Source organism: Chelmon rostratus, chromosome 4 (assembly GCF_017976325.1).
Source record: "Chelmon rostratus isolate fCheRos1 chromosome 4, fCheRos1.pri, whole genome shotgun sequence".
In the NCBI taxonomy this organism is placed as follows: domain Eukaryota; kingdom Metazoa; phylum Chordata; class Actinopteri; order Chaetodontiformes; family Chaetodontidae; genus Chelmon; species Chelmon rostratus.
The window spans coordinates 15,430,225-15,442,872 of record NC_055661.1 but is presented as its reverse complement, the minus strand read 5'-3'; the positions used below and the strand labels follow the sequence as shown (position 1 = coordinate 15,442,872).

At 42.0% G+C, this 12,648-nt stretch overlaps 1 protein-coding gene across 1 annotated transcript in view; it reads left to right on the top strand.

Moving 5' to 3' along the window:
- rnf13 (ring finger protein 13) overlaps positions 1-12,648 on the top strand; it is a 40,431-nt gene that overhangs the window by 16,705 nt on the left and 11,078 nt on the right. The window contains exons 5-6 of the mRNA XM_041935747.1: positions 11,186-11,273; positions 12,439-12,529. Of these exons, the coding sequence (XP_041791681.1) occupies positions 11,186-11,273; positions 12,439-12,529 (179 nt within the window). The remainder of the gene's footprint in view (positions 1-11,185; positions 11,274-12,438; positions 12,530-12,648) is intronic.

The window sequence follows — 12,648 nt, the reverse complement described above, 5'->3', positions numbered from 1 at the left end:
CTGTTGTTCACTCGTTCAGTCCCGCTCTGCTGCCTCTATCTGTCATTGTTCTCAGTTTTCTTTTTGATTCCCTCTTCTTGTCTTTTCTTTACACTAGTCCCATTGATTAAACCATGAAGGTGTGCCAGATTTAGTTGAAACAACCATAAAACTCAATGCATTAATATATTTGCTCTCATCTTTCATTGGAATGGTTATGTGGCTGTTTTTGGATCGATTTGGAAGAGAAGTTTTAAAGAAAAGGTATTGAGGTGCTGGTGGGGAAGAGAGGAAGTAAATGTAAACTGAGGGTATTGAGATATATTGCATTACTTTAAATTGAACCTATGTACGTTCAGCGGCCACTGAGAGAGAGAGAGAGGACAGTGTTTTGTCTGGTGGAAAATTTCCCATCTGAAACCCTGGTCACGCTGTAAAACCTGCCTGGCAAAAGGCAGTTCAGACTAAACGTCCGGTCTGGTATAAATGTCAGGAAGCTGTGAACTTCATGTGACAGGGCTGACTTCAGGCGTCGTAATAAACAATCCTCTCATTCAGAAACGTTTTTCTACCCTAGGTAACTAGGCGAGGCCAATATACCAGTAAACTGCATATGATATGATGTTGAGATCATTTAGAAAGTGAGATTCCAATTATCCAATAACAAAGGTTGGGTTAGAAAAGAGAGGAACATTAAAATCAGCTCCATCAGTGTAACAGCATAGCCAAGAATGTACTTAGCAAATAATGGAAATTAGAAATAAATCTCTTTATTACCTCATCTGCTCCAGGTGAGGTAATAAAGGCCTAATAAGCTTTTCGTGTAAACTTAAACTGAATTCTTGCGAGTGAATTCCTCCCCAGTTGCTACCTGTATCTCTTCTATAGATATATATATATATAGAGAGAGAGACCTTGTATATTTGTCTCTGTATTTCAAACAGAAGGTGGTGGAAAAAAGCCAAAATGGTTTAGAAACTGAAATCAAACTGTGACGAGTCTTGTGTGTGAGACAGTGAGGCTGTGTTAGTATTAAGGCAGACATGCTTATCCATGTTTTAACCTTTAGTAATGCATGTAATCACATGATTAGTAGCTTAATCTCTCTAATTTTCTGTTTAGAGAGCAGATGTGGTGCATGTGGTGATGTAATCTGTGTCCATGACGGTTTACAAAGTGCTATCGATTGACAGCCGATCCATCCAATTGAAATATTTCTGCAGGAATCCAGTGAAGAAGAAAAAAAAAGTGGCGAGAAGACGGAGGTTAAAGTCCCTCAGTTTATCTTTAGGTGTGGCTAAGACAGGCTCCTTTTCCCTCACTGTCTTACCAACAAATCAAACATGCCCGAAAAGATGTGCGATGAGCTGGGAGTGGTCACAGTGACCTTATTTTTTCAGTATGATCTGTCCAGTCAGCCTTAGAGTAAAATTGTTTCGTGTGAGTTTGCTTTGAGCAGTAGGCTCACAGTTGGTCAGCACTTATTCTGGTCGGTAATTTCCCATCTAACATTGCTTCCTACCTCTGCCTTTACAGTAAGTGCATTTTTCATTGTGCAGCCTGTTTGTGCTGCAGTGACCTCACAGCCCCCGAGCAACACACACACACACACACACACACACACACACGCAGGCAGGCAGGCCTCAGTCTTTATTCAAACAATGATCTAGCTTCCTGCACACGCTCACTCAGTCTCATGACAGGGTATGACTGTGGCTGACTGGATGTATGACTAGCTAGAGTGTGTTGTGTGTGTGTGTGTGTGTGTGTGTGTGTGTGTGAGAAGAGGGCAATAGCCGTATCTCATGTGGCTGTGTCCTTTTTCTGAGCTGTTTTTATGTCTGTTGCAAATTGCTGTGGCAAGAAACACCTCAGCCTGCTCCCTTTGACCTATAGGGAGCCCCCCCCCCCCCCCCCCCCCCCCCCCCCCCCCCCCTCTCTCTCTCTCTCACACACACACATATACACACACATACAGCCTGTACATTTGATATATGCACATACACAGAGTTGGCCCAAGTACTTTAGTTACAGATCAAACTTTCTCTGTCCTTGTAAATTTCTTGTTCTCCAAACACAACAGACTACATACACTGGAAGTAAGTACATAAGGCCTTGCTTATGTAGCACCTTCTAGAACTGCTCTTTCTTATTTTGCCTTTAAAAAATATGTTTATTCATTTGGAAGACGCTTTTGTCCAAAGCAACAAACAAATGAGATAAAAAAGAAAATAAAAAGCATTTTTTATTGTTAAAAAATAGCAACACACAGAGACAAGGATGCACCATGAAAATGTGTTATAGTTATCTTTATAAAATAAAAATATAGTCTCTGTCATGCACAGAAGTGTGTTTCATGAATTGCAGCTGTGTTGTGTGATCAGTGTGCATATCTCCTGCCTGCAGTTTGCAGTTTTATTGAACTCTTTATCTAATCAGCCGTGTGGACCTTGAAACTAAAACCCAGCTCTGCTCTTCGCAGCATTCCTCTGAAACACTAAGGAGAGAGATGGGAGGGTGGGATGAAGGAGAAGGGGGAGGAAATGGATGAGAAAGAGTAAAGGCGGGAGGGTGGAAATATCAGAGGAGGGGCTGGGCAGATTTCTGGACAAGTTGGCAGTCAGGATAATGTAACAAGGGTAATGAGGGCAGAGAGAAGGAGGAGGTTAAATTTAGAGAAGAGGTAAGTAGGGAAAAGAAGGAGAAAGAAGGGGAGTTTTGGGAGGGAGGCGAGCTGAGAGGAGAGGGAAAGAGGGGAGGAGAGATAAAATGAATGGTGGGAGGAGAAAGCTTGTGGAGAGGAAGAGACAAGGGGTGGGGGAGAAGAGAGGAACAAGAGCACAAGGCGGCAAGAGGGTGAATGAGAAGACGAGAGGGAAAATTAGTGGATATGAGGGTAGAAAAACTAAATGGGAGACAGAAGGAGAGAGAACGAGAGAGAGGGTGAAATGAGGACCTGATTGGGAGCTGCTGTCCAAACACCAGACAAGCAGGACAGGGTTTAGCTGGATCTGATGTAGTTCAGGGAAATTTGACCCTGTGGAGGTGTACGTTTACAGACCTCCAAACAGCCTTTTTATATGCTAACAACAAATCAAGCGCTCCACTAGTTTTTTTTATTTTTTTTTTCTCCCCTAAAGAAGACAAGGTGTATTCTGGGCAATATAAATAAAATTGACTTGACTTATTTAGTTCAGGTCTGGAGATGAGGAGAGGAAGGAAAAGGAGGAGGAAAAACGTGGAATGAAAGGATGGATATGGGGGAAAGTTGCAGGTAGAGAGGGAGGAAGAGGAGAAAAGGAGCATGAATTAGGGTGGAGGAAAATGGGTGTGGGTTGAGCCAACCAGGCTGTAACTGAGCTGTAACTATCAGTTAACAAGCAGCCATGTTGAAAAAAGCAAAAGCAAAACAATAAGAATGGTCTAAGAACAATTGGACAGTCATAGAAACTAGTTCTGACTAATTTAAACAAATTAAAATTCCCGTTTTCACATCCTGCACCAACAATATGTTGGTTCAGTCAGTGCTTTTCAAGTTTGGTGGTCCTTAGCTGCAGCCTCTAAAACGATGTTCATAAACATTCTTAATACACTTAAAAATAAATCACCTGCTATGTTTCATTGTTTAAGTGAGAAGAAGACATCGGCTGAATCTTGACTCGTGTTTGGCCTGAAACACGTAGTTTGATCTGTGTTGTGTGAGAAAGGTGCGCTGTGCTGCTCAGACTCATTTACACAAAGCTGAGGTCAAGTCTGCTCGATGCAAATGCAGACCAGTCACTGCAACAAGCTGCACGCTGGCCTTTCATGCTGCCTGAACTCCTGAACTTCACAGGACAGGTGTTTGTGGAAGAGAAATAGATGGTAAAACAGGTGAATAAGGAAAGAGGACAGTGGGTTAGAGAATAAAGGAGAGGAAGAGGAAGAGAGGGGTGTGCGGACGAGAAGATAAGTCAGTGGTGGAAGAGGAGTAAGAGAGGCAGAGAGGGACAGTCAGTGTGTTTTAGCTGCAGCACTGCATGAGGAGACAGTGTGCAGTACTGGCGGCAGACACGCATAGGAGAGAAAATGCAGTAATTATTGACACACACACACACACACATTGGTGATGCAGCAATAATTAGTGATGCTATCAGCAGTCTCTGTCCACACCACTAGTCTTACAGATGCTTGTACCGGGGTGGAAAAGCAGATATAACCTGCGTGAGCAACCATATTTCCTGTCACAAGCAGCCATTTTTATCATATCTTTAGGCAGATGATGGCAAGAAATTGTTATATAACTCGTCAATGTATTGCATGTCTGCAGAACGAGCTTTTAACAGCACATACTAATGGCAAAGAGCTTTATAGAGCGTGTCCTGCTCTTTCTGGGATCCAAAGAGTCGAGTCAGGCAGCTCCAGGTGGCACTGTTTACACACCTCCAGTCAGCTGTGACCAATGGCAGTCAGGCATTACACGCACAAAAACGTGCAGACACACAACTATCAATAGTGCAGTGACCTGTTGTGGAAAATTACGTTGAAATACTCTTTTTTTTGTTTCCCATTTTACAGTTGACTGGAAACATGTTTGTTTTTTTGGGTTTTTTTTTTTTTCCTGAGCAACACCTCCCCTTGCTCGATACAAATGCATAGTCCTGCGCTCTTGGCCTAAAAGCAGCTGCAACCTTCTTGCTGAAGGTCAGGTAAACTCATAAAGGTCTCGGCGTGCTTAATACAGAACGAGAGAAATGATTTTCCAGATCAGGGTTCCCTGATGTGGAAAATCAGGAAACCCTGATTTTCATTTTTGGTTGTGGAGACACCTGGCCTCGCCCGAAGAAAAAGTGCCTCTGCTATCGTTAGAAGCAATAACAACAACATTTTTGGTTACCACCAGCACATCTTTGCCTCTGTTTCCATCCTTGTGATAACATAGACAGTCACCACTTTTAGCTTTTCCTCAAACTTAGTGATCAACTTCAACTGTTGGAAGGAGAAGTAATGATGAAACATAAGGTACAAGGAAGAGCAGACAGGTTTTAAAGAGTTGATTGTGACCAATAACACAGATAATGGCAATTATCTGTAGATAATAATGGCAATTATCTGTGTTATTACTGAAAGTATGATCAGTTTTTAGTTACTTTGAAGAATATCATGAAAAATGGTATCTCAATATTGATTTAATGCAAATTTCTGCTTTTAGTCGGGTCTTATTTGTCAGACTGTGTTTTTAACCCCCTGACGAAAAGCTTCTGGGGCTCGTTAAGTTCACTCACAGGGCTCCAAAAAACAACAGCCAATTAAGTGGAGTCCAATCTGCCTTTTAAAAATCCATAATTGGTCAACCTCATGAATAGACCTACAGTGTCTGTGCTGCAGGCCAAGTCAGAATTTGGTCAGAGCACCGCAGGGTGCCACGATGAGAAAACAAGCATCAGATGCTTATTATGCTTCCACTGGGTTTTAAATCCGAGGCCTGATGTTACAAAAAAAAAAGGCGAAATAATGTGGACTGTGGAAGGCAGGAAAGGAGAGAACAGAGCTAGAAATTCCTGGAGCCAAGTCATGCCGTCACACGACAACAAAAGATTTCAGGATGCCCTTGAGAAAGGCACTTTATCAGTTTTTCCAGTGTGGTTCCACTACAGCAGCACAGGGCGGCTGCCACGTTTATGAATGTGAACATTTGACCATGAACAAAAACAGCACTGAGAAGCATCATTACTTTGGTTGAATAAAGAATGTGTAGATACTTTTTAGTTTTGATGTTTTACCATCATCATGAAGTTGGGTGTGTTCAGAGTGACGTGATGCTGTAGGAGGAAACCAGGATTTCTATGTGTGGTCCCACAGGAATAACAGCAGGACACTGGTTTAATGCAGACTGTGAAATTCACATGGACAATGGTCTGCAGATGTTAGAGGATCATGCTGCTGCATTCTTGGTGTAAACTTGTGTGTGTGTGTGTCTGTGTGTGTTAATAGCCACATACTTGCTTTCTATTGATTTTTTTTCACATCTCTGCCTCTCTGTCTCTTGTTTTTCTCCCTCTCTTCAGGCTTTCAGGAATGCATTGAATGTCCTTATCTTTGCCCATGCAAACACAAGGGTGAGCCAGCAGCAGAGGTTGAATTCCTCTGCAGATCCCAGGCAGACAGACCACGCCACACGCTGGCATCTTGACAGCCTACAGCCAAAATGGGTCTTTACTCTCACTGTAAAATCTCCCTGATAAGACCCTGAACCAGGCGGTAGAGCAGCCAGTGTGCTGAGAGTTAACAGAGCAGACTTTTTGGTCCGCTCTCTACAGGCAGCACCTGCATTTGATTATTTTACCAGCTAGATAATAAAATAAATTAGTTATAATAAGTGAAGCATGACCTCCAAATGATGATTGGTTGCAGGACAAATTTGCTGCTTCTCTAATGACACATATTAGCCAAAAACTGGTCAAAATTTGGCTTGTTGCAGCTGTTACAGTAGTTTCCTATTTGCATGACTTGATTTCCAACAAGCTGTCAAGGTGTAATATACCTACACCACATGCACGTACCACAGCCAAGTCAAACACTTTAGCGTTTAATGTGTCCGACATGGGGCGATATCCAAGTAGGGTTTGATGTATCAAACAAATCATTGCATGCCAGTAGTTGTAGGCTTGGTTCACGCCCGGACGAACTTGAGCACTGCGTGATAAATCAGCGTTCTTTTTCATGACGGCGAGGTGTTATCACCGTATTTCTACTGTTATCTCGCCATCGTCGTCATGAAAGATAGAACAGCTGCCTCTGTGAACTGATAGCTAGCACTGTAAGATCTTTTGAGTACTACAAGCCATAATGCAGTATTTTTGGCGTCTAATAAGCCTTTAAAAGCATTGACCTGTTATTCTAAATGGACTTCCTGGATCATTTTTCATGCCTCATGCCCTCACCAATCCAGCGCCGTGCATTGCTTTAATACCTGGCTGTTTTTGGTCCGAATGAACAGAATGCAACAATATGATGTTATCCGTATAATTATATGGATTGTTAAGTTTACACCAGCTTAAATCATAACATGATGAATATTTGTCATATCACTGGCTCCGCTGTGGATGAGTTGCTTTCTAATGGAGTAACAACTTAGCGTAGAAGAGGTTTGATAACATTAACCTGGAGAGAAAAAGAGCAGAGAATCACGTCACACAACAAGGAGGTGTGTGTCAGGGTTTGTCTGAATCAGCTCAGTTAGGACAGATTGATTGTCGTGTTTGCTTTGTGAGGGAATTAAACAGAGCAGCACACAACACACACAAACTGGAATGAAGAAAAAGAGTTTAAGCTCAATCGGGAAGGGATGAAAGAGGCAAAAACAAGAAGAAGAACGCGAGGAATCAAACACGATGCTGAAGTTAGTTTTACTATCATAAGCTGGACACATTGTCATGTTAAGGCCTTGTTGCCCTCCCCTGTTATCAATATCGTCAGCACACTTTCATTTGATCTACTGATTAGTGATTTAGTTTGTAAGCAATCTCAGTTTTCCCAAGCAAGACAGAAATCTTCCTCCACCTAGTTCACTTTCCATTCCTCCAAAAACACACACGCACTAATCCAGACGCAGTATTTTGCGTGCATGACGGCCTGCCTGCCTTGAGACACACACAGTAGCCATTGATACCTCCACACAATACACCCTCACAGGCAAACACATGGGACCACAATGCTGCGGCTGCCATACGCGCTGCTTCACGTATGCCTGTGCATAAAATTGCAATGACAAGGAACAGACAAAAGACAGTGCTGTCCTGCATTAGCATCTACACAGGCCACAATACACACTCACCCACACACACACACACACACACACTCACATGTTCACCCCTCGCAGGTCTAAATGGATTTCCTTGCATCATAACAGAGAACAATGCCGGTACAAAGAGGCCAGGCCGAGCCGCTGGGCTAACACACTGCACTCACACAAGCGCTGATAGCTCAGGTTAGCGTGAGCGACCCCCTTCTATTATTTAACAGAGCAGACGACTTTCAGATCTTTCAGAGTGTGACCCAAGCTCAACTGATTTTTTTTTCCCCTGCCCTGACACTCATCATGGTCTCACTCTGGCTGTCTGGCTTTAGGTCAGGTGTTAATTTACCACAGGAGGGTGGCACACACTCTGACTAATAATTAACATCAGCATTTCCTCAGTGGCTTCTGGTAGCAGTGGTTTAAATTCACCCTTCAGTTCTATTACTTTTATTAAATATTATTCATCTGTGTTTTATGTTTATGTTCAGTGGCTGATTTTTCCGTGTATCCACAATACTTCCGCCTGCCTTACTTGCTTCTATTTCAGCAATAGTTTCCTACGTTTTACAGAAACGGTGACAAATGCTGGCTCGAAAAAGAAGCTTTTGCTCTTTGATTCTCAGGAACTGATACCCAGCTGTGATGCTTACTGTTAAAAATAGGGAAAATATATCATAATCTCTACTGTAGCCGCACAAGACATGTCTGAACAACATTTCACGTCATCTTAGCCTGGTTACAGACATCTAAAACGCTGCCCGCCAAACTTTTGTCTTGTTCTCGCTGATTGGAGAAACGAGCAAGGCAGCAACAGCTTCCTGTGTAGGTGTAAGAAAGAGGATGTCATCTCGCTTTGAAAAACCAGAGAAATTGGGACAGGAGGAAACTATCTTGTTCTTAACAGCAGGCGATTGGTTGAACACAGTGTGAGACTGAATAATGAGCTCTGATTATTAAGATGGCTTTAAAATGTGAGATATATTATCTTGAGCTTTGTTGTTAAGTGTTAAAGTTTTGGGGCTGTTTTTTTCTTTCATTTGGCTTTGTTTTGTGTCAAAACTTTGTTGCATGCTGTAACAGACTGAATCCACTAGATAGATAGATAGATTGATTAATAGACTTTATTTATCCCAAGCTGGGAAATTGCAGTGCAGCAGCAGCATTACACACAGTGAAATAAGACTATAAAGAACAAACTATGCATAATAAAATATCAAAATAGCAAACAGTTGTCATGAAAAAGTACTGCACAAAAAAGAATATGGACAGTAAATGGCAGTGTGTAGAAAATAAAGTGTACCGTGACTGTAAGCATACACACAGTGAAAAAAGTGAAAATTTGTGAAGTAGGACTAAAAAGAACAAACTATATATAATAAAATATCAAAATAGCAAGCAGTAAAAAATTATATACATTATAATAAAATATCAAAAGTAGCAAACAGTAGTGATAAGAAGTATTGTACAAAAGAGATTAGTACAATACAATAGAATTTATTTTTGTTGTGAATTTTATTGCGTCATTTTGCTGTTAGAATATTATTTCCTCTTGCACTGATTGAAGTATTGTTGCTGGTTCTGGAGCCTCACCGTCTTTGCTCCCATGGTTTTTGATGTAGGAGTTCGAGTGATCTGATGCAAATTGTTTTTCCCCTCAATTTCAGAGGAAACATAGACTATCTGCGTCCAAACACATAATGATTCATTCCAGGATTATTTTGTCACATCCTGTTTCCTCCACCACATCTGCTGTGAGTGATCGGCCGCAACAATGGCAGTACAGGATACTGTAGCCTCTATGCTGTGTCAGAGCCGTGAAAACAGCCTCCTAGGTGGAAGCTCGTCATTACATCAGTTTCCCCTGCATCCACGATGCAGCACACATGGCCCCCTGGAAAGATCCCTGTCAAAATCCTTTTTTAGTGTCTTCAGTGAACCCAGATCATTTCAAGTTGCTGACACTTTGCACCACAATTTAAGACAGTAGTAATTAAGCCTGGATGCAGACTTTGACACAGTCTGGACTGCTGGTTTGGTGAATTTCAGTCTGTATTGCAGGTGTTGACAGATATGAAAAGAAAAATAAATTGGCTTTTAGAGGAAAACGACTACACACACACACACACACACACTCACACACACAGTAAACAAGTTACACTTGGGTGAAAGCTGTTTTTATGCAGCTGTGAGGCTTAACCTTTTTCTGAGGAGGTATGATTAATGAATGTGTGGACATGGTGGCATGTTTAAACACCAGTTTAAACACATTTAACACACACACTCACGCACACAAGCATGCATAGACATGCACACGACTGGAATAGTGAGTACTATTGTCGTCACGGTACCAGAATTTTACACAGAACGATTCTCGATGCCTCTCTTAATAACGCTGCAAAATGGTTTAAAAAAACAAAAACAAAAAAAACCCAAAACCTTCTTCTTCTGTTTTTTTGTTTTAGTGGTGATATTGGATTTGGATTACAGGCTGTGTCCTAAATTATTCTTAGCAGATAATCTCAATGTGTCATGAATGACACGTTGTGTTTTGTTCCAGGATACTTGGCCTTTGTGGTGATCAAAACCTGTGACCTTTGTTGTTGAAAATCAGAAATGGCAGCACAAATAAACAGGAACAGGTGCCGCAGATAAAGTCATTCAGGTCAAAATGTGAGGTGTTTTTTAATTGAGTAAAACCAGAAGAACGGACTTTCAGCATTTGTCATACCTTCCTATAATAGAACATCTCGACTGACTCTTAGTCCACTCTGCCACTAAATTTCGGCCTACGGCTCAGTCATCTTAGACGATCAGTCAGTGTTTATCATGGAGGAGTGAGCTGTCCTGGCTTTAGATGCAAACATCTCGTCTCTTGCAAACACTTCCTGGCAAACAGGCTGTAAACATGTTGTTTAAAGCTGCCGTGAAGCCACAGAGTTCCTTCATGTGCTGTCTCCGCTGTCCTCTCACACTGCTGTTGTAATTAAGACCCTCGCAGACTGAAAACTGCAGTATTTATTGACCTTCTGGGAATTCAGTTTGCAAGGCTCCATTATAATTTAGTTCATATCAGCAGTCAAGAGCATCCTTAAAGTGGAAGTGGTGCCTTTGTAAGGCTAATGGTGGTGAATAGATGTACCTTGCAAACGCTTCGGCTCAGTGAGCTAAAGGCCTCTGAGCAGAATCAGAGAGCTTCCCGTCTAACCACAACTGGCTTCTGTTCCTCTTTTATGTTTAATGTGGTGTGATGCTACCGTGTCAGATCGTGAAAATCGGATTTGGTCACAGTACACACACCACCTTCACTTGGGGCTAATTTTAGTGTTATAGTAGCAGCTGATGTTAGTGTAGTTTATAATCGCCAGGTATTTGCACCACAGGGGATTCATCTGATGATCGGGGCGTGAACGTTTTGTCTCCTCACAGGTCCTCAATGCCCAGAAAGCTGGATACAAGGCAGCCATTGTTCACAATGTGGACTCTGATGACTTAATTAGCATGGGATCCAATGATCGTAAGTGACCACCACCAGCACCTCCTTACACATCAACACATCAACGTTTAGACTCTTACACAGCTGCAAGATTATGTGTATGTGTTGACAGATGACCTGACCCTGACCCCAAGGAGAAGCTGTGCAGTTTTATATCGATCATTTAAAGTCACTAGATGTACTCAAGGCAGGATGTGATGCCCTGCAGCACCGCAGCACTCCCTGCCTGTGAACCCATATCATCCCTGCTCTAGCCCACTTTTGTGTTATGGTGGTGTCTGGGGTTCTCTCCCACCAACAGCTCACCTACTGTTTGGGTGCAGCACTCTCATAAATTATCCATATTGCCCCGGTTTGTGTTTTTAAGAGGAGAGAAGATCTCCCAAGCTGGTGTTTTACACACTTGCTAATGTCACTTTAGCTCACTAAAGGTGTCAGCAAGCTTCTACCGAAGTGTTTGTCATAAAGTCAAACAGCGCCTGGTGCCCCTCCTGCGACACTTTCCCAACATCAGATTTAGCAGCGCTGCGTTCGGAAACGGATAATCCAACCAGCACGGCCCCTTCGCACAGTGACTGGTCGTTCTCTTTCAACCTCTCTGTTTTCATTCTTCACTGACGTTGACCAAGTTGACCTTTTCAAGCTGCTTGTTTTGACTGACAAACTGTCCAGAACCATTAAAAAAAAAAAAAAGCAGCTAATATTTACATCTGAGAAGCTGGAACCAATGAGGGTTTTTTATTGTCTGTTTTTGGACAGTTTTGCTTAAATAATGATTAAGCAGTTATCGAAACAGTTGCTCAATAATTTTCTATCAATCGGCTAAACAATTAATCATCTAATCGTTGCAGCCCTAGTTCAAATGCATCATGTGCTCTTCAGTTTTTCAGAAAAAGTTGAACCCCCCCCCCCTCCCCAAAAGTTCAACAAACTCATATCAATTGATGAAGACAGTTAGATGTGGTTAAAACCTCCAGAGAAAGAAAGTAAGTGGACACTGAGTGAAGGTTTTCATGTGATGAGACATTTGAATAACTGTTTCTGAGAGTGCAACAAACAAGTCTTACTTGGGTTTTTCTCTGCTAACAGGACGTCATGTTTCAAGGTCGTCTCATGTCCAGCATTGATGCTCAGTCACATGATCCGTTAATACAGCAGGTTTTTTTTTTGTTGTTTCTATTTTTAGTGGATGTTATGAAGCAGATAGATATTCCCTCTGTGTTTGTGAGCGAGGAGACTGCCAACTCTCTGAAAGAAGACTACACGTATGACAAGGGGTAAGTCTACACCTAAATCTCATGCTGCCCATCAGTTTAAACAGAAGCAGCTTTTTACTCCTCACACTGAGCTTTTCACACTTCTTTCAGTGGAACGCTGCAAAGAGGTGGCTGCTGTG